At 41.7% G+C, this 22,441-nt stretch overlaps 1 protein-coding gene across 1 annotated transcript; it reads right to left on the reverse strand.

The window, feature by feature from the left end:
• Positions 1-15,016: 15,016 nt before the first annotated feature.
• Positions 15,017-22,098, reverse strand: LOC126483924 (ejaculatory bulb-specific protein 3-like). The gene is made up of 2 exons (XM_050107200.1): positions 21,871-22,098; positions 15,017-15,278 (listed from the first exon to the last, which is right to left on the reverse strand). Exons 1-2 carry the CDS (start codon positions 22,058-22,060, stop codon positions 15,094-15,096), a joined length of 375 nt encoding a protein of 124 aa, XP_049963157.1. The 5' UTR covers positions 22,061-22,098; the 3' UTR covers positions 15,017-15,093.
• Positions 22,099-22,441: the final 343 nt, after the last annotated feature.

Below are 22,441 nucleotides of genomic sequence, written 5' to 3' on the forward strand. Positions count from 1 at the left end.
ACTACAAGAAACGTTAGGGAAGTCATCCCGCAAGGAGGAAATCGTAAAGCGTCTTTTTTCTCTCACCTTATTGTCCACTTCCTGCACCAAACTTTCATTAACGACCGAAGGACGCCCACTCCATTGTTCATCATGCACATTTGTGCGGCCATCTTTAAATGCTCTCATCCACTTTCTTACCGTTCCATCACTCATAATGTTTTCTCCGTAAACTACAAAGATCTCTCGATGAATATCGAACGCTTTTAGGCCTTCAGCACTAAGAAATCTTATAACAGACCATATTTCACAGTCGACGGGCCTCACGATTATCGGAGGCATCTTAAACACTCAGTACACAATATTAACAAGGAAGAATCAGACTGTAATGGCGTCAATGGGTAGACAACAGGTGTAGGTACCCAGTGCGCATGCGCTGCGGCCGCGGAGTGACAAAACGGTACTTACTTAAAAAGCACGCCGCATAGTTCAGCGTCGTCGCCGTGGTTGTTGGTAGTTTTCTGTAGATACAATCTTTTCGGCGAGATTGTGAGTGGTGTGCAGCTTGGATTTTGTACAGTGCTGCTGTTACTGCGGGCTACTTGGCTTCGCTGGTTCGGCGAGTCTTCACTATTGATTAGTGAAATACAGGGAAAAGAGGTGTTAATGAGTGTACAGGAACCAGGACTGGAGTTCTGTTGTAGGCCCTGGACAGCAGACGCTATACATTAACTGCGAATTTATGTGGTGGGTTACGAGCACCATCAACCGGCGCGGGACAAGGTCAGTATTGTCTGTGTCTGATGACACATCCTAGCACTGAAGTGCGGCCCACGTCACTTATACCACAGCTGTCACACGGTGTTGCTATTATTCTGTTTGTCTGACTTAAGGTTAATAGCAAGCCGTGGGTCGTAAATTTTCTTCTTCTCTGTGCTCATTGCTATATGTGTCCTACAGGAACGTTTTACATACCTGTGGCGGGACTATATTACAGATTTATTTATGTGCGTTGGCCATGCAAGACTTATTGGAGATTCTTGTTCAGACTCGTTTTCCCGGTGCCACACGTTACAAAAAAGTGGAGCATCGCGCCCTTTGTGGCAGTACCGGTGAAAGTATTATACACCTTATGTATCACGGTGAAATATACTAGGAAGTGTACTGGCAGTTTTCACACTTAGTGCGGGCAAAGAAATGAATGTTTGGTAATTTGGGGTATTGGAGTATTTTGAAGTAAAAACCAGTTAAAGAAATGTCAAGTGTCTCTATTGGTCATTTAAACTGAGTTTTCATTGTCAGAAGTTTCAAGAAACTTTTCAAGGAATGGTCGACTTTGGAGAATGTTTAACTGTTTTGATTAAATGAGAAACTGTCGATTTTAGAATTTATTTTTTAAAAGACCATATAAATTCGTTAATATATCATTTACGGTATTTCAAACGTAAAATATTTTCAAACTATCTTTGATACAAAGATTGTATGTGGGCCCTTGTTCGTATACTGATCTCAGTTACAGGAGCGTGTCTGTGGCTCATCACTGGGGAATCCGTGGTGCCTGAGGTTGCCTCCAAAGCTAGTGGTCTCGCTGCCAGGTCGGAATCTCCACCGTAGCCTCCGCAAATGAATTCTTCAACAAATATGAGTCAGATCAACCTTGTCAATGCTGAAACTCCAGCCCTCCACTCCAAACCACCAAAATGTAGGGGCAGCTGGTAGCTGCAGAGCGTGGTTGTGCTTTTGGGCTGATTGAGGTTGAGCAAGTAATTTAGAGCTAATTTGGGATACGGTCTGAATTGTCTTAGCACGTGCACGCGTATTCTGCGGGATCCGTGACTGCTACGTACTCAAGAAAGCGATTACAAGGGTAAAATATGAAAACAAATGTTCTCAAACAAATCATCGGCATGCTGGTGGTCATCCCAGCCAACAACAGTTAGGCGGCCAGATACGCGCTAGCGTCTATAAAAGCAACTGTTGCAGAGATGCAACCTAGTAGAGAAGTTTCGGTGTTGGACCACCACCTTAAGCCCAGCAGCGAAGACTGTGTTGCACTATCAAAGTAGGTTGAGAGAAGTAAGTGAGACTAGTGGAGGCAGGAAGCCGGATCAACAATTGTAACAACTGAAGGCTTTATTGTGTGAATTAATTGAATGGTTAGGATCGGGTACCCCCCCATGAACCATGGACCTTGCCGTTGGTGGGGAGGCTTGCGTGCCTCAGCGATACAGATAGCCGTACCGTAGGTGCAACCACAACGGAGGGGTATCTGTTGGGAGGCCAGACAAACGTGTGGTTCCTGAAGAGGGGCAGCAGCCTTTTCAGTAGTTGCAAGGGCAACAGTCTGGATGATTGACTGATCTGGCCTTGTAACAATAACCAAAACGGCCTTGCTGTGCTGGTACTGCGAACGGCTGAAAGCAAGGGGAAACTACAGCCGTAATTTTTCCCGAGGGCATGCAGCTTTACTGGCATGGAGAGCTGCATCAAACCAGTCTCAGGACTGAAGACCACAACAACAACAGGATCGGGTAGCGGAGGAAGTGGAAGTGGAATTGAGGAGGGATGTTGGACATCAGCCTAGTTATGCCAATGCAAGTGATTAATATATATACTAAAGTGATAAATCCGTTGGAATAGTCTGTTAGTAATATGCGAACCTTGGGGACAGCTCAGTTATTGCTGTGGTGAACTTTTTTATATACAATGGCGGAGTTGCAATATCAGGGTGAAGTTCTTGGCGTTAGAGACCGAAATTTATTAACCTTGATTGCAACTATGTTTCACGGGGGATTGTTACCATTTCTGAAGGACGCTAAAGCGCTAGTGCGGAAGTGGCTTGTTAGTGACATGATACTTGGACGTAACATACAAGAATTAGTGGCTGGTAACGGGATGTTAATGATATTATGAGTGATTATGTGCGCAAGGCGGAGAGAAGTGTTAGGACCGTTGGATTAATTTACACGGAACGACAGGTAATTAGACACATTGTGGAAAGTAGGAGACCAGAAGATAGGCAAAGAGCTTTCTTGTGTCGAATGCCCGAAAACCGCGGACAGTTTGACCATTTGATCGACGATAATCAAGGCGTGATTATGCGGACCAAAGACGGCACGTTAACTGCCAACCTGTACGCACGGTACGGACTGAGAGGTGGCAAGGCACTTCACGCAGAAGTGAGATTAAATGTTATCAGTGCAGTGAAAAAGGAAACATTCGACGAGCCTGTACCCAAACTAAAGCTAATAGTGGGAGCTGGCAATTAAGAAATTGGCGGACGCCGAAGGTTATCCGTGGTCTACGCACTGCAGCAGGCACCTTGCTTTACATTCGTTGACAAATTAATAAAGAAACCGTTTCTGCGCTTCTGGATTTGGGAAATGAATTCTCAACTGACGATGGGGCCGACATCAGGACACCGAGTAGGAGTTTGTGAAATTCTTGACCAATTTCAACATCTGTCTACCCAGAGTAAATAGAAAATTAAGTCATTATGTGCCAAGTTTCCTGATGTGTTTACCGAAAGGTTAGAACTTACTAAGACTTATAAAGAATAGAATTGAGATTATCGATAATTTTCCTGTGAGGAAAAAAGCATATCAGTTTTCACCCCACATATGAAGCAACTGAAGCAGGTGACAGAGAAAATGTTACAGCAGATGATAAATCGGTGATCATCACCTCCTTAGTGCTCAACTATTTTTACTGTGAGAAAACTCCAGGGAGGGGTAGGCCGATAGTTGATCATAGGCAACTCAGCAAGACTATTATACGTTCCGTTCCTCTCTCCGATTATCATTTATGCTTACTACTCCAGATCTGAACCAGATACCCCTCGAGCAGACTTTCAGCGCGTTAACAGCATTTAGCACAAACTGGAACCTTGCTCATTTTAACAGAGTCCCTTTTCCGCTGTCTACAGTGGCGTCTGTTCTGTCTCAGTCCCAAGACACCGTGTTTGAAGAAATTAAGCTCGAGTCCGTTTACCATACATCGACACTGTGGCTCTATGGAAGGGCATTTGAAACATCTCAGGGCTGTATTTGAGAGATTATGGAAAGTGGGACAGAGAGATTATGGAGGGTGGGATTTACATTCAAGGTTAAATCTGCGTATTCTTCGATAGAATTTTTGGGGAATTTTTTCTCCGTCGAAGGCTTAACTGTTTACAGTGAGACGATAATATCTATTATGAAGTTTCCTACCTTTTCTAAAATAAGACAGGTGGCACGATTGGTCGGGATGGCGATTTTCTTCGTGAAGTTATACCAGGGTATACGCAGGAGGCGGCTCCCCATAATACAGTGGTGTCCAAAACTAAAGCAACAAACCGCTATTTCCCGTCCTGCGTCTAAATCACGATTTAATCATACAGCCTGTCAACCAGTTACCCGTATGATCGTGTTCTGAACGGAAGATGGCATTCGGGTCAACGGACAACCATGCCAACGATGACGTCAGGTCACCCTTGAAATGAGATAGTGTTTGCCGCGTAGTCCCACATCGACAATCTCTGGGTACACGACACAGACGGTGTGGTATGACACAGAGGAAATGGCTACCAGACTCTCTACGGTAGAGGGCCGGAAGGAAGCAAGACAGTCACAAACTGATATGACCTGGTGGCTTAATGTCACTCGTTCTGTGGCTTCTCGGATGTGGCGACAGTTTATTGAGACCGAAATCGTATCCCGGAGTCCAGGGCAAGGCCGACACATGTGACTTCAGAAGAGAGGACCGTTATTTGGCTGTATGGGCACGACAGTACCGCCTTAGTGCTGCACGGCAACTGGCGTGTGAACTCGCAGCATTCACTGGACGTGTCGTGTCGAAGCAAACGGTGGGCAGAAGGCTTCGGCAGAGTGGACTTTACTGTCGCAGACCTGCTGTTGTCTATCTCTGAAGCTTCTTCACAGAACGTAACGTCTAGATCTGAGTCATCAACTTGTCACATGGACGGTCGAACAGAGCATGCTTTTACAGATGAGTCCCGATTTTGTCTGGAGGGTGATGATCGATGAATTTGCATCTGGAGGGAACTCGGAACGCAGTTTCGGGACCCAAACGTTGTGGAAAGATACCGATATCGAGGAGCATTCCTAATGGTGTGGGCAGAGTTTACATTTACCATTCAAACCTCTGTGCATGAAATTGTACGAGTAAATCGGTAAGGTTTAACTGCTGTCGGGTATCGTGACGAGATCTTGGAACTTCATTTGCGGGTATTGCGATGTGCCCAGACTTCATATTGATGGAGGATAATGGTCGACCTCATATAGCACAAGTGGCTGATGTTTTCTTGGAAACGCAAGATACTGCACTCGTGGCGTGGCCTGCTGCGTCTCCCGATTTGAATCTCGTAGAGCATGTCTGGGATGCACTAGGGAGACGCCAGCATCCATCAACCACTCTCCAAGACTGCGAGCAGCTCTGCAGGAAGAAAAGGCGTTATTGCCTCAACATGAGGCTGATGACATCATTTACAGCATCCCCCATCGTTGTTAGGCCTGTACTGCTGCCAGAGGTGGTGACGTCCCATACTGAGCACAACAACCAGTTGTTTGAATGTGTGTGCAAATCCGTTAAACTAAAAAAAAGGAAGAACATTTTTGTCTGCTGTTTTGGATGTGGCAGTTGTTCACGTTTTTTACAGTTTCTACCTTACTATCACCTTTTTGTACTGTTTTGAAGCAAAAGAAAAGCAACCATGCAAAATTTCCATTTCTTAGTTTAATTTTGGGCGCCAGTCTATATTAAGAAAGAAAGGTGTAAAGCTTCAATGGACTGAGTCTCAGAGGTTGCTTTTTTAGACCGTAAGGAGGCACATACGCAACAACGCTTATCGCTTCGCCAGACTTCGATAAGATTTCCATTGTTCAAATTGATGCTTTGTATAGGGTCGTTGGAGCCGTTCTATTGCAACAGCATGAGGAGAGCCGTAGGCCAGTTATTTTTGTTTCATGTTCCTTAAACCATCTGGAATAGAGGTATTCAGTCTATGAAGTGGAAGCTTTGACTGTGCTGTTTGCGTTAGAGTAGTTCAGGCCACATCTTGAGGACACCCATTTTGAGCTGGAAACTGACAGTCAGGCAATTAGAAGGTTTCTATGTCAGTCCAGGAGAACCGGTAGGGTAGCGAGATGGGTTACACGTATATACACAGGTTTGGCATATTAGGGGGGTGGATAACTGTGTGGTGGATGCTTTGAGACGCACGTTTGAGGTCCGACCGCAACATGAGCAAGAGTCTGAATTCTTAGCGGAAAGTTCTGTGGATATTAATGTTATGCTGTAAGCGTTCTCCGTACTTTTTGGGAGCATACAGAGTTCGCATAATGAAGACCCTGAGTATTGTCGAGAAAATAAACTGAAGTGAGGATTGTTCTCTTTATTTATTAAGGAGAGATGTTTTCTGTTTTCAAAAAGGTGGTGTGCACGGAACAAATGTCGTGGTCCCTGCTGAGACTATCGCTTGTCTTTTGCAGTATTTTCTCGAATCGCCTACGGGTTGACACCTGAGACTTTATAATACGAGGGAGAAGGTGAAAGAGCGCTTCTTTTGAACCGGAAGGGGCACTGAAGGAATGTCAAGTGTGTGCACTGAGTAAACTCGCTCAGATTATCTTAATCGGATATCTGCCTCCCAAACTAATATAGGAACCAATGATTTTGTCTGGCCGTCACTTCTTTCCAAAAGAGGGAATGTGTATATCTTTCTTGCTATCGATGCTTTCCCGCAATTCACCTGGTTAGTCCCCACCAGAGGGCCACGGCGCAACCAAAGGTAAATGCGATAACTGCTGGCCTGTGCAAGTGGTATTAGTCATAACTGTTACATTTTTGCTTTAATAAAGCAGTTCTGCCTTGAAAACAAATTTGATAATGTTTAAAAAGAGTGTATGTGAGATTCAAATAGTGACAGAACAGTTTTCTGTCCCCCCCCCCCCCTTTAACCATGGACCTTGCCGTTGGTGGGGAGACTTGCTTATCTCAGCGACACACATAGCCGTACCGTAGGTGCAACCACAACGGAGGGGTATCTGTTGAGAGGCCAGACAAACGCGTGGTTCCTGAAGAGGGGCAGCAGCCTTTTCAGTAGTTGCAGGGGCAACAGTCTGGATGATTTACTGATCTGGCCTTGTAACACTATCCAAAACGGTATTGCTGTGCTGGTACTACGAACGGTTGAAAGCAAGGGGAAACTATCAACCGTAATTTTTTCCGAGGGCATGCAGCTTTACTGTATGGTTAATGATGATGGCGTCCTTTTGGGTAAAATATCCCGGAGGTAAAATAGTCCCCCATTCGGATCTCCAGGCAGGGACTACTCAGGAGTACGTCGTTATCAGGAGAAATAAAACAGGCGTTCTACGGATCGGAGCGTGGAATATCAGATCCCTTAATCGGGCAGGTAGGTTAGAAAATTTAAACAGGGAAATGGAATTAATGAAGTTCGGTGGCAGGAGGAACAAGACCTTTGGTCAACGAATACAGGGTTATAAATACAAAGTCAAATAGGGGTAATGCAGGAGTAGGTTTTATAGTGAATAAAAAAAATAGGAATGAGGGTAAGCTACTACAAACAGCATAGTGAACGCATTATTGTGGCCAAGATAGACACGAAGCCCACGCCTCCTACAGTAGTACAAGTTTATATGCCAACTAGCTCTGCAGATGACGAAGAAATTGAAGAAATGTATGATGAAATAAAAGAGATTATTCAGATAGCGAAGTGAGACGAAAATTTAATAGTCATGGGTGACTGGAATTCGGTAGTAGGAAAAGGGAGAGAAGGAAACGTAGTAGGTGAATATGGATTGGGGCTAAGAAATGAAAGAGGAAGCCGCCTGGTAGCACAACTTAATCATAGCTAACACTCGGTTCAAGAATCATAAAGAAGGTTGTATACATGGAAGAAACCTGGAGATACTGACAGATTTCAGATAGATTATATAATGGTAAGACAGAGATTTAGGAACCAGGTTTGAAATTGTAAGACATATCCAGGGGCAGATGTGGACTCTGACCACAATCTATTGGTTATGAACTGTAGATTAAAACTGAAGAAATGGCAAAAATTTGGGAATTTAAGGAGATGGGACGTGGATAAACTGACTAAACCAGAGGTTGTACAGAGTTTCAGGGAGAGCGTAAGGGAACAAATGGCAGGAATGGGGGAAAGAAATACAGTAGAAGAAGAATGGGTAGCTTTGAGGGATGACATAGTGAAGGCAGCAGAGGATCAAGTAGGTAGAAAGACGAGGGCTAGTAGAAATCCTTGGGTAACAGAAGTAATATTGAATTTAATTGATGAAAGGAGAAAATGCAGTAAATGAAGCAGGCAAAAAGGAATACAAACGTCTCAAAAATGAGATTGACAGGAAGTGCAAAATGGCTAAGCAGGGATGGCTAGAGGATAAATGTAATGATGTAGAGGCTTATCTCACTAGGGGTAAGATCGATACCGCCTACAGGAAAATTGAAGAGACCTTTGGAGAAAAGTGGACCACTTGTATGAATATCAAGAGCTCAGATGGAAACCCAGTTCTAAGCAAAGAAGGGAAAGCAGAAAGGTGGAAGGAGTATATAGAGGGTCTATACAAGGGCGATGTATTTGAGGACAATATTATGGAATTGGAAGAGGATGTAGATGAAGATGAAATGGGAGATATGATACTGCGTGAAGTGTTTGACAGGGCACTGAAAGTCCTGAGTCGAAACAAGGCCCCGTGAGTAGACAACATTCCATTAGAACTACTGCCGGCCTTGGGAGAGCCAGTCCTGACAAAACTCTACCATCTGGTGAGCAAGACGTATGAGACAGGCGAAATACCCTCAGACTTCAAGAAGAATATAATAATTCCAATCCCAAAGAAAGCAGGTGTTGACAGATGTGAAAATTGCCGAACTATCTGTTTAATAAGTCACAGCTGCAAAATACTAACGCGAATTCTTTACAGACGAATGGAAAAACTAGTAGAAGCCGACCTTGGGGAAGATCAGTTTGGATTCCGTAGAAATATTGGAACACGTGAGACAATACTGACCCTACGGCTTATCTTAGAAGCTAGATTAAGGAAAGGCAAACCTACGTTTCTAGCATTTGTAGACTCAGAGAAAGCTTTTGACAATGTTGACTGGAATACTCTCTTTCAAATTCTAAAGGTGGCAGGTGTAAAATACAGGGAGCGAAAGGCTATTTACAATTTGTATAGAAACCAAATGGCAGTTATAAGAGTTGAGGGGCATGAAAGGGAAGCAGCGGTTGGGAAGGGAGTGAGACAGGGCTGTAGCCTCTCCCCGATGTTATTCAATCTGTATATTGAGCAAGCAGTGAAGGAAACAAAAGAAAAATTCGGAGTAGGTATTAAAATCCATGGAGAAGAATTAAAAACGTTGAGGTTCGCCGATGACATTGTAATTCTGTCAGAGATAGCAAAAGACTTGGAAGAGCAGTTGAACGGAATGGACAGTGTCTTCAAAGGAGGATGTAAGATGAACAACAACAAAAGCAATACGAGGATAATGGAATGTAGTCGACTTAAGTCGGGTGATGTTGAGGGTATTAGATTAGGAAATGAGACACTTAAAGTAGTGAAGGAGTTTTGCTATTTGTGGAGCAAAATAACTGATGATGGCAGAAGTAGAGAGGATATAAATTGTAGACTGGCAATGGCAAGGAAAGCATTTCTGAAGAAGATAAATTTGTTAACATCGAGTATAGATTTAAGTGTCAGGAAGTCGTTTCTGAATGTAATTGTATGGAGTGTAGCCATGTATGGAAGTGGAACATGGACGATAAATAGTTTAGACAAGAAGAGAATAGCTTTCGAAATGTGGTGCTGCAGAAGAATGCTGAAGATTAGATGGGTAGATCACATAACTAATGAGGAGGTATTGAATGGGATTGGGGAGAAGAGAAGTTTGTGGCACAACTTGACTAGAAGAAGGGATCGGTTGGTAGGACATGTTCGGAGGCATCAAGGGATCACCAATTTAGTATTGAAGGGCAGCGTGGACGGTAAAAATCGTAGAGGGAGACCAAGAGATGAATACACCAAGCAGATTCAGAAGGATGTAGGTTGCATTAGGTACTGGGAGATGAGAAAGCTTGCGCAGGATAGAGTAGCATGGAGAGCTGCATCAAACCAGTCTCAGGACTGAGGACCACAGCAACAACAACTTCTCTGTTACTGAAGTGATATTTAGTGAAGTGAAATTCAGTACAAAAATAGACTGATATTGACTGCTTCACCTGCGATGTCATACATGATAATGAAAATTGCTTGTCACATCGTAAACTTTCAAAATTATTCTTTCTTTCGCGTATTCTGAACCATAAGCAAAATGTCTCAGCAAGAGTGACTAGAAGACAAATATCAGTTATAGAAGCATGGATAACTAAGGGGAACGTAGATACCGCCTACAGGAAACATAAAGAGACCTTTGGAAGAAAGAGAAGCATCTATATGAATATCAGGAGCCCAGATGGAAAACCAATACTAAACCAAGAAGGGAAAGCTGAAAGGTAGAACTGATGTGTTGACGACTACACAAGGGAAACCAATGAACTTTTATAGACAGGGAAGAAAAAGAAGTAGATGAAGATGATACGGCAGATATGATATTGCGAGTAGAATTTGACAGAGCTCTGGAGGACATAAGTCGGCTCAAGGTCGCTGTAGTAGACGTCATTCCCTCAGAACTACTGATATCCTTGGGAGAGCCAACCATGACTATTCCATCTGGTGTGCAAGATGTACTAAATACTGCAAGTAGACTGAGACTTCAAGAAGAATGCAATAATACCAGTCCCACAGAAAGTAGGTGCTGATCGAACTGACAGTTTGATAAGCCACTACTGCAAAATACTAAGACGAATTATTTATATAGGAATGGAGTATCTGGTAGAAGCCAACCTCAGGGAAGATCAGTTTGGATTCCGGAGAAACGTAGAAAAGCTATGCAATACTGACCCTACAACTTACCTTAGAATACAGGTTAAGTAAGCGGAAACAGTTATTTACAGCATATGTACACTTAGAGACAGCTTTTGACAATGTCGACTAGAATACTCTCTTTGAAATTCTGAAGAAAGTAGGGAGAAAATGTAGGAAGAGCAATATTATACATAATTTGTATAGGAACCAGGTGGCAGGTTCGTGGGACATGGAATAGAAACAAAGATTGAGTTGGGAGAGAGAGAGAGAGAGAGAGTTGTAGGCTATCCGTGATGTTATTCAACTTGTACACTGAGCATGCCGTAAAGGAAACCAAAGAACAATTTCCAGAAGGAATTATAGTTTAGGAAGAAGACAAAAATTCTGAGATTCGTTGGTCACTGTAATTCTGCCAGAGACAGAAAAGGAGTTCGAGGAGCAGCTGAACGGAATGGATAGTATCTTGAAAGACGGAAATAAGAGGAACTCAACAAAGCAAAACAAGGGTAACGCAATGTGATGAAGTTAAAGTAGGTGACGCTGAAGAATTAGCTTACGAAATGATACACTGAAAGTAACAGATTAGTTCTACTGTTTGGGGAGTAAAATAACTTACGATAGCCGCAGCAGAGCGGATATAAAACGTAGAATAACAATGAGAAGAAAGAGTTTCGGAAGAAGAGAAATGTGTTAACATCGAATATACCGGTAAATATAAGGTTTAGGAAGTCGTTTCTGAAGGCATTTGTTCGGAGTGCAACCTTGTACGGAAGTGAGACGTGGACGACAAGCAATTCAGACGAGAAGAGAAAAGGAGCTTTTGAAACGTAGTGCTACAGGAGAATTCTGGAGATTAGGTGGTTAGATCTCGTAAGTGATGAGGACGAACTGAATAGATTAAAGGGAAAAGAAAATTGTGACGTAACTTGACAAAAAAATAAATCGGTAGATAGAACACAATTTGAGACATCAAGGAATAGTCAATTTAGTATTTGAGGGCAGTGTGGGAGACCGAGAGACGAGCACAGTAAACAGGTTCAAATGGATGTGGGCTGCAGTAGTTACTGGGAGACGAACAGACTTGCACGGAATAGAATAGCATGGAGAGCTGCATCAAATCAGTCTTCGGACTGAAGACCACAACAACAAAAAGCATATTCCATATCAAATGATCGGTTAAATGATCGGTTACTGAAGGTATCACCATCTTTGACTATTTGTGGAGACACGTATGACAAGTGATACTTCGAGAGCAGAAGCGATAGGCAACGGTAAGGCAGCGCGTCCGCGTGTGCCACGCTTGAGCGGCACAAAGCAGTCGTATATGTGCCGACCTTTGTTACCGGTTGGTCTTCCTCGAGTGGCTCTGTCTGCTGCTTCCATGTTTTTTGCTCTGGACAACTAATATAATAACATGCTTTGCATTTGCTTTCTGATGGTCATTCTTATTGTGGCTTGCATTTTTGCAGCTTGGTGTAATATTTGCTTGCTGCATTTTCAGATCTTTAATGCGCCTTTACTTGTGTTCAAATTTAAGGTTAGTTCTTCAGAGACGTTGTCCGCTTTCGATGTTCATGGTTAAGAATCGGGATTTCATTAACGATTAGAAAAATATGCTTGCTGAATACATCACATCTCGTTTATTTGATTCCATGGCGAATTCTTTATCTTGCGTCCCTGCAGTCCAAGTGCAGCACATACAGACAAATTTACTCTTTCTTGTATCATTGACTAGAAATAATTACAAATTGGATGGCAGTTCCTATGACTGATTTACATTTTTGTGTCACTGATGAATTGATGATGCGATTACTTATGTGGCACGTGAAAAAATTTCATTTAAAATATGAATTTTGAACTGTATCCTGCCTTCCGCTGGAATGCTAGTCGATTTGAGGCACAACTGCAATCAGTATTAATTTTTTCAGAACGGCAATGTGACGAAACCTTTTACTGTACTCTGCATGGTATACAGGCCCGAAGGTACGTGATGGTTTGGAGATTCCGAGACTATCTGCTATTTATGTTCGTCGTGGTTACTATGGATCCTTATATTTCAGGATTAAGACATACAGGTGATAGGTTATCAGCCGGAGCCACACATGCTCCCTGGACACGATTCACCTGTTACGTGTACGTTATATGCAGTCCACGAATCAGGTTATGAAATTTCTGGAAATAGCTGTGATCATAAAATTCACTCAAATATTCGTTTATGTCCACATTTCTTCCCACTGAACCGAATTAACACTAACACCTTTTTAACGTGTGAAATATGGTCAAATTATGAGACTTTACTTGTGTCAAAACTTCAAAGTATGTAGACAGGAGCACTTATTCAGCACTTTTTTTTCTAAAGAAGTACTGTGATTTTCTCAGAACGATGCGCAAGATGGATTGGCTAAAAGAGTGACTAATGCTGTGGCAGTATAGGCCTACACCATTGTCACCAAATATCCATTTAACGATTGTTTTCTGAAATCATTCGAACACGAACAATATTTCAATACTTCTACTGGATAAGTATGAAAATATAGATGTCTCACTTAGAGACGAGCCGGCCGCGGTGGCCGAGGGGTTCTAGGCACTCCAGTCCGGAACCGCGCTGCTGCTACGGTCGCAGGTTCGAATCCTGCCTCGTGCATGGATGCGTGTGAGTCCTTAGGTTTAAATTGTTCTAAGTCTAGGGGACTGATGACCTGAGATGTTGAGTCCCATAGTGCTCAGAGCCATTTGAACCATTTGAACTTAGAGACGACATAGTATCTCAACAATTTAGTAGATAAACAAGTAACGCAATATGAAAACCCTGCACCATTGAGTAATTTGCTACGACCGTTTATTTAGCGTCTCGAGTATTCACATTATGAGTTCGGATGATACGCGGCGCATTCCATATAGATAATGGTTCCTAACTTCAGATATTTACCCATTGACGATGATTGCGAGGAAAGGCAACGATTTCTAGATTTCCTTAGCCCAACTGGCGTATTTTAGTAATCGGGATACAGGTTTCCCAATTTTAACATTGTTCATTCAATATTTATTCAGTTAATAGTATTAATGACAGAACTGTACAATTATCTAACAGAATCTTCGACTTTTGTAGTCCTGTGTTCCTCAGTTGTATGTAATATTACGGGATATTGATAATTTTTACTTTATGGAACGTCTGACTACAACTGAATGAAACACAACTTTCGTGCCATACGCGTTTCGCCTTTATTTTCTGCATGTCATCTACAGTGCCCTGGAATATCTACATATTTTTGCTGTTTAGTTTGAATTTTGGTCAATGTAAACTAAATAGGAATTTTTTAAAAATATAACAGGCCCTTGCAGAAATAAGGGCTAAATGCGTACGGCTCGAAAATTGTGTTTCATTCAGCTGTAATCAGACGGTCCATAAAGTAAAAATTATCAACGTACCGTAATATATATCAGCAGTTTATTTGCGAATGCACTTAATCAACAACTTCAGCATTCATGTGCCTTCGTTCAGTCTTAGACGTCTTCATATGCTGTGATAGTCTCCTACGCCCAATAGACTCGAAACAGTAGTTTACGTTCTAGCCTGCATCTATAATTTTTGCCTTGTACTACTCCTTCCGGTGACAAATTAACTATCTGTTGATGGATATGTTCAAAAAGCCTATTATTTCTTCTGGGTTACCCATGGACTTCTGTCGTTGCTATTCTTTCAAGTGCATTTTAATAATTCTTTTGTTAGCGATATGTAGGTTGTATATGACTATATGTAACTGAATAAACGTAATTTGTGATTTGCCCAATGCTTTAATTTATTGAAGTAACTTCAATGAGGTGGGACACGTACGTATATTTTCTTCCTTGAATGTTATATGTAAGTGACGAGCATATGTATTCCACGCCAAAGCATTCGGCTGGCTATTTGGGGAAACCATTGTAAACTTTAAACCATGATGGCTGGGCAGTGATTTGATCTGTGGTCGTCCTCAAATCCAGCCAAAAATCTTAAGCACGGCGCCACCTCGACGTGCCAAATAACGTACTCAAAATCTGCAACGTTGTTGAAGGTGGCGGCGGGGACATGGGAATAAAATTATAGCACATGGTTAACTGTATTAACTGGAAGATAACGATTTATTTGAAGAACAAGGACGACACTATTTTAACAGACTGATAATTGGGTTCATTCAGCTTTGAGCAGCTCTGGATGTTTGCCAATGTAGACTCCCTGGGGGTCGTACTTCGCCTGCAGGGGCTTCCAGAGGTCGTCCCTCTTCTGGATGAGGAACCTGATCACCTTGTTGGCGCCCTCCTTCTGCTTCTCGTTGCATTTGCTGCAGTCAGTCACCAGAGCGTCGGGGATGGTCGCTGAAACAGAAAGGCGCACATGCTTGTCGTTATTTAACATATTGCACAAAACCTCTTACAGGAATTACAAATTTACTCTATGATAATAATACTAAATTATGTCGAAAATTCCAAATAGTAACTCAAAATTTATAAAAGAAACGTTCGTCCAAAGAGCAGGGTGCCAAAGTAAGGTTGGCACCATAGAATAGTCGCTGTATGCCGCACCGACCAATGATAAACTGCGCCTCCTGAAAATCCTCCACGCCATCACAACGGCTCGTCTACTTACGAATGAGCAGAGGAATGCTCGCCACAATACTCAATGAAAGATCAAGATGACACCAACGTCTTAGATAGACCACCAGTATATTAAATGTCTCAGGCAGAACATTATATGAACATTATGTCAGTTATTCTTCAAATGAGAGTCTTGTAAATTTGTCTACATCAAGTGATAGTTTAAGATTCAGAGACAGTTGTAAATATTCAGAACATTCCTGTGAAAATGGATTGTGTAAAAGTTAAGTACATCTTGATCTCTATATTGTAATAAATTGAACTAATGTATTGTATGTTATAGTTCCAGTCAGTCTCCTTCTGCAGCAAACCAAAGAACTCACAATTGTGACAGCGAGTGTATTTCCGCACGGCGCAACAGTGAGCTGATGCTTTAAAAGTATTCTTACTGCGGTGTGTAAGCAGATAAAATTCATTGTAATCTCTGCAACTCCATGGAAAGTACTATTCAGACAAGTAACAGACTTAACGATAAGATTACAGTATCTTTGTCGTTAGGCAGCGTCACATTCGCCTTGAAACTTCTTCTATGGTCGAAGTTTCGATTCCTCTCCTTGGATCTTCTTCAGGATTTCACCTGTGTTCCTGAACCGAGCGACACCAGTGAGGTCCAAAAGAAGATCACAGGAGACGAATTGTAAAGGTGAGCTTAAAAGAAGTTGGAAGAGGACTATGACGTGGCTTCACGAATTACAAGGGAAGTGTATAAACATCAAAATCACACGAAAATGTGCTTAAGCTATTGAGCTGATTGTGCGTTAGTTTCCATGCTTGTCTTAAATCTAGGAAAAATGTCATCCGTGCAGTCCCTGATATCACCTAGATTACATTTATTAATTTTATATTCTATGATCATGAAGTTAATCTGAGCAGATGAGAAAACTGAATAAGTCTCAAAGAAAAGCTACATAACCAGTATGCACAAATCACTGACAGAGGCGGAAGACAGAATAAGTGATAGAAAAATACTGTCCATCGACTGGGTTCAGACCCCAAGCTGAGGTTCGGACGCCACGTTTAACTGACACTGAGCGCCTGCCACTTCGAATAGGACCATGGCTGGTATATATTTCTAGTCCAAAATTAACAGTAAGAGAAACACTTAGACAGGAATCGCTTTCAAAAGTAGACATCAGGGCAGCATGCTTTATGGACTTACAGTTTCGTTATACTTTGAACATGTGTTATAAATCAATCTAACGTGACATGCAGTCTCTGCGTTAAGGAATTGGATTAAACTCAAAGTTACATCCATTATAAGCCGCAAAACTTGCAGCAAACTTAAATTCGAGGTCATTTTTTTTAAAATATTGGTCTGCAAGGTTAAAACAATTGTCCATTCAACCTGGAAGAAAACTTCTGTTTTCTGTCTAACTTCCAGTAAGCAGCGCTATTAGAAATTGTTGTCAATTTTCATTGACAACAGGTAATATCTAGGGCATCGAGTAACCACCAGATGACATTATAACGTTATGTACTCCTGGAACGGTATCAGCTGGGTTTAAGCCATCAGATAGTGTACTATCTTACAGGTTCTAGAGTTCATGACAACATTCTAGAGTCTATTATATTTCCCGGTAAGACAAGAATTTGGCATGGTCAAACCAGAATTTCTGAAGACCTTATCAGGAACTGTCACTGCCTTCAAGAGATACAGCTACATAACTTATCAACTGAAAGCTTATTGAATAGAAATTGTAGGCAATAAGATATCCGCCCAGTACTAACTGTAAGATTTGAGTGAAAATGACTGATCTTCATGCATATCTGGCCTGTTTTTTAGTGAGTTGGGTAATTTATCAGCGTTTATGAATTTACTGAGCGCTTTTCAAGTCTGTGGCTATGTTAATGTGGGTGATAAGGCCCAGTGGAAGTCCGTTATTGAAGGGATAACAATGTTTCCAATGTTGTGAGCCGTAAGTCTAACACCTACTGGAAGATATACGACACGACTGTAAAAGAGAAAGCGAGAAAAAGAGATTCGAATCAAATTTTTCAATGTGCTGACAGTTTCTGTGGTAGTATGGGTATATGGAGAAGAAAGCTGGGCTTTAAAGATGAAGGCCCACAATGAACTGAAATATAACTCTTTAGATGGTTCAGATATGTTCGGAAGAGCAGATAAAATCAGGAACGACTGAATAACGATAAAACAAGGTACGCTGACGATAACAAGGAAAAAAAGAGTAGAAACGATGTGGTAAGAACACACAGTGTGAATTTGCTAGGAAATGAGTTCCACCCAAAGACTGCATTAAAGTAAAGATATGTTATCTCGACGAAGAAAATTTAATGAATCAGGAGAAAGGCGCCTCTGCGTAAACATAAGAACAAGGAAAGGGCACAGAATTTTGTCTGCTGTAAATGCCAATAACACTGGTATTCTTTTTAAATCGTAGGTAAAATTACTTTCAGGAGAACTTCACATAGTTCATCACGTCCTTGACTATTTTGGCACTAAATTAGTGCTATATGGCATCAGTTGTGCATTAAAGATGACATAGATTGTACTTGGAATGTATGCAGTTTATTGAATCTACGATAAATCTTGTGGTACGGAACGTTTCTTTTAGGAAACGTCATATGTTCTAGCAAATACAACGGAACTAGAGTCATACAAGATAGGGCTAGGCATAGATCGCAGGTGACATAGTTCTACTTACGGATTGTTTGGTTCAGCAACATGATAAGCCTCAGGAAGGAGGAACGTGGCACTGACCAGTCTAAAAGCTAGAAGGCTAGACAGCATGCGGCTCCAAGACAACCGAGAAGCCAGTACTTCAGGACTACGTCAGTGGCGGGATAGCCCACCCCATAGTCATTCTATCGATGACGGCGCTATCCGAGTGATCTAGTAATGGACCATTGATTCGCCCACTTGTCTCTCCCTAGGACAATTAACACTGTACCAACAATGTCACCTGCAGGTGATGAACAAGTGCTTCGCTGAAATACTGCACAACCCTTTGAGAATCATTCGATGCATCTGTCGAGATGCAGCAGAACTATCTCTAATCTGCACCTGGAAGCGTTACTATTGTCTGTTGGACGTTTAATATTCCTATATAAGCTGTCAACGTGGTTTGCATCTGTTTGGTGCCGGAGGAAAATTGAGTACAAGTGGGTGCAGATGATTTTCCCCACCAAGTGCTATGTCAGTAAACACCACTATTGTATTCATAGTCGTTAGATTGTCTACAATAGATTTAATCAGCGAGTAAATGTATTCTGAGTGTGTGGCTAATATTACCACCGTTTAAACCGTTGCTGACAAAATACACATTTAATAAACTCCACGCGTAATTACAGTTAACTTTGTTCATTTAACGATTACTTTTCTTTAAGGTAGGTATTACTTTAAAACGTTACCCTCTAGGACATCAACAAATGTTAAAAAAGGTTACGTCTCCATTAACAGTGTCAGTCGTATGGCAAAAGCATCTGAGGCGAAAAGTTGTAATAGATCTAAAACACTGTCTTTACGGTTTAAGCCTTTACCAGTATCTAAGCACAAGATCTTTAAACTACTTTGTTGGTACACTATAATAAGCGAAGGTGCTACATTCTTGAAAGCTGAAGTGAAATGGAAGCTGAAGTGTAGGATCATACACACTCAGTGTGAAAGCGCTAATCTGACGCGTTTCGTAGGCACAACCACCAGAAATATTCACACTAAAGAATCTTCACTGCATGGAATATATTTACAAATGCTCGTTCACAAGTCCTCAATGTACATTCATTAACGCAAAAAAAAGGTAAAAACACGTGAAAGTCAATAACAATTTCTTATTCCGTTCCATTACAACTATGCCATCTTCTTAAAATGTAGCCAGTAAGCACCTTTACTTCAGCAAAAATAGACGAGCAAACGCTGAGCGTGAACGTTGGTTGTGATCAACTCTTACAAATTCACGTGCGTCTCCACCAGATACTGCTACATTGTAAGAAGAGGAACTGGTTACAAGGGAAGTCATCACGAAATTTTTATTAACTGTTATACGTTTTTGTAACTTTTACCTTTTATACATCAATGACAGTACTATGAGGGCTTTGCTTGATTTCCCATCAGAAACGTCACAGTCGACAGTAACTGACGGAAAGTCATCGGGTAAAACTTCCCAAGGAAGTTTTATATGCCCTCTGCAGTTCCTAATCTATAAAAATGATTTAAGAGACAATCTGAGCAGCCCTCTTACATGTTTGCTGATGGTGCTGTCCTTTATACCGTCTCATAAATGATCAAAACCAATAGCAAATTGATTTAGTCAAGATATCTGCATGGTGTGCAAAGTGACAATTGATTCTAAAGAATGAAAAGTGTGAAGTCATCAATGTGAGTACTATAGGAATCTACTAAATTTCGGTTACATCATAGATGATACGATTCTAAAGGCTATGAATTCAACCAGATACTTAGTTATCACAATTACCGAATAACTTAAATTAGAACCAACACAAGGACAATGTTTTGGGGAAAGCGAACTGAGACTGCGATTTATTGCAACATGTCTACTGAAGAGACTGCCTGCGCTGCGCTTTTCCGCCCTCTTCTGCAGTACTGCTGCAAAGTGAGGTACCGCACGGGATAAGATTGATGGCGTACATCGAAAAACTTCAAAGAAGGGCAGCTCGTTTTGTACTGTCACGAAATAGGGGAGAAACTGTCACGGATATGATACAAGAGTTGGCGTGGCAATCATGAAAACAATGCCGTTTTTCGTTGTGGCAGGATGTTTTCACGAAATTTCAGTCACCGACTCTCTCCTCCGAATTGGAAAAATTATGCTAATGAAATAAGAGAAATCGGAGCTAGCATGGAAAGATTTAAGTGTTCACTTTTCCAGCGCTCTGTTCGAGAGTTGAGCTGTAGAGAAATGGCTTGAAGGTGGTTCGGTGACCCCTCTGCCAGGCACTATATTGCGAATTGCAGAGGAATCATGCAGATGTAAATGTAGATTACTGGATAAACGCTTATAAATATATTTCAGGCAATGGAGATTTTTGTGTGTAGATACTTCTGGTGATAAAAGTAAATACTTCCCTAAAACGTTGGTTTAGTAATTATGGTTGAGCCTACAATTTACCCTTGAAGTTGAAAGCAGTCGGGACCTCACATTAAATCACGAAGATATTCAAAATTAAGGTGAAGTAATGTCAGAAAGTGTGAAGCCAACATATTTTTCCAAAACAAGTTAAGGGGTGTAGGACGTCAAACGGGCCGTCTTGGAGCCGGAAAGGCATCACAGGTCATTTTAATTTCCAGTGTCTATGCTTTTACAAATAAATTCATAAAACTTTGTCAGAATCACTAGGAAGGATTCGGGATTCACACTCATTGCAGTGGAAGTTCGAAAACATAACAAAATAAATTTTTTTACGTGTGAAATTTCATGATTTTTTCACTTACTGATGGATGCATTTGTTGCTATAGGTACACTTTTCTTCGTAAGTTAGAGAGATTCTTCGATGATTATTGCACAGCATACGTACCATACTTACAGGTGTATGAAATTCTAGAATTTATTTAATTTATGAACAAACGAATGATCTGTTGTATTTTAAGCTTCATGTTTAGAAAAAACACATATTATGTAGTTAATTACCTCAATTTTTACTACAGTCTTTAATAGATTTGGAAAATTCTAGAGTTTCATACACCTTTAAGTATGTTTGTATGCTGTGCAAAATTCATCGAACCATCTCTCTTACTTATGAAGAAAAGTGTACCTCCCATAGCGATAAATGCTGCCATTAGTAAGTGAAAAAAATGATGAAATTTCACATGAAAAAAAAAATTACTTCGTTATGTTTTCGAACTTCCACTGATATGAGTGTGAATTCTGAATCCTTCCTGGTCATGCTGACAAAGTTTTATGAATTTATTTGTAAAAGTGTAGACAGTGGAAATTCTGTGGTGACTCTCCTGCTCCAAGTCGGCACGTTTGACGTCCTACCCCCCCTTAACAGCTTTTAGAATAGACATGTACCGTAAGTGCAATATAACTTTATACTTTGCTCGAGGTGTGCTGGAATCGAAGAAAGGAAGTCGGTCTATTCCTTTGCTCTCAGCACATTCTGGCAAAATGCTAAATTAAACTGGCCGTCTAGCATTACTTTTCTTTTCGTGGTCTACCAACAGCGTCAGCATTAACAGTAGAAATGCCTATTGATACGAAACTGTAGAGCGTTAATAGAGATAAAAAATAAATACATTGACAAATGGACCAGACATCTAACCCCGCGGAACACCCAACTGTAGTTAGTAATGCAGTATCGTAGACATGGGAGAGCGCTATTACAACACTCTAGTCACCTTTGAGTTCCTTGCCGTCTGGAGTGCAGCTGCTGTCGGAGTCGGAGACGAGACACTCGTGGTACTTCTTCAGAAGGCGCTCGTTGGCCAGAATCTCGTCCAAGTCGAGGTTATCGTACTTGGTGGTGTAAGCCGCTGCCGACGCGACCACGGCCGCCAGGGCCACGAGAACAAGGGTGAGGGCCTGCATGTCTGAGCGTTGCGTGCAAGAGCGAGTCCACGGACTGGAAGCCGCAGCGGCTCTTTATAAGCCGTCCGTCAGACACACATACACACACACACACGCGCACTCGAGAGCGAGAGAGACACAGAAAGAGAGAGATGGTAGGTGGGCGCAGAGTGTGGTGGAACGTGTCCTCTCCTCTTCTGCTTCTCTCCTCCCTCCCATTCCTCCCTCATTTCCTGCTCCTTCAGTATTCTTCCCCCACTCCCTCCCCTACTTGGCAATATTACAGCGCCACTTACAAGCTGCTGACGTATCTGCACATCGTAACTGCCCGACATTGCTGACTGCATTATAAACCAGTTCCACTAAATTACGGAAACGCCTGACTAGATGCCGTCATCAGTG

Source organism: Schistocerca serialis, chromosome 6, assembly GCF_023864345.2.
Source record: "Schistocerca serialis cubense isolate TAMUIC-IGC-003099 chromosome 6, iqSchSeri2.2, whole genome shotgun sequence".
Lineage (NCBI taxonomy): Eukaryota > Metazoa > Arthropoda > Insecta > Orthoptera > Acrididae > Schistocerca > Schistocerca serialis.

Excerpts from the sequence above, each read along its gene's own strand:
- LOC126483924 (XM_050107200.1), bottom strand. The coding sequence starts at position 22,060 with ATGCAGGCCCTCACCCTTGTTCTCGTGGCCCTGGCGGCCGTGGTCGCG. Across the intron at positions 15,279-21,870 it reads AGACGGCAAGGAACTCAAAG|CGACCATCCCCGACGCTCTG; the intron begins GTGACTAGAGTG and ends TTTCTGTTTCAG.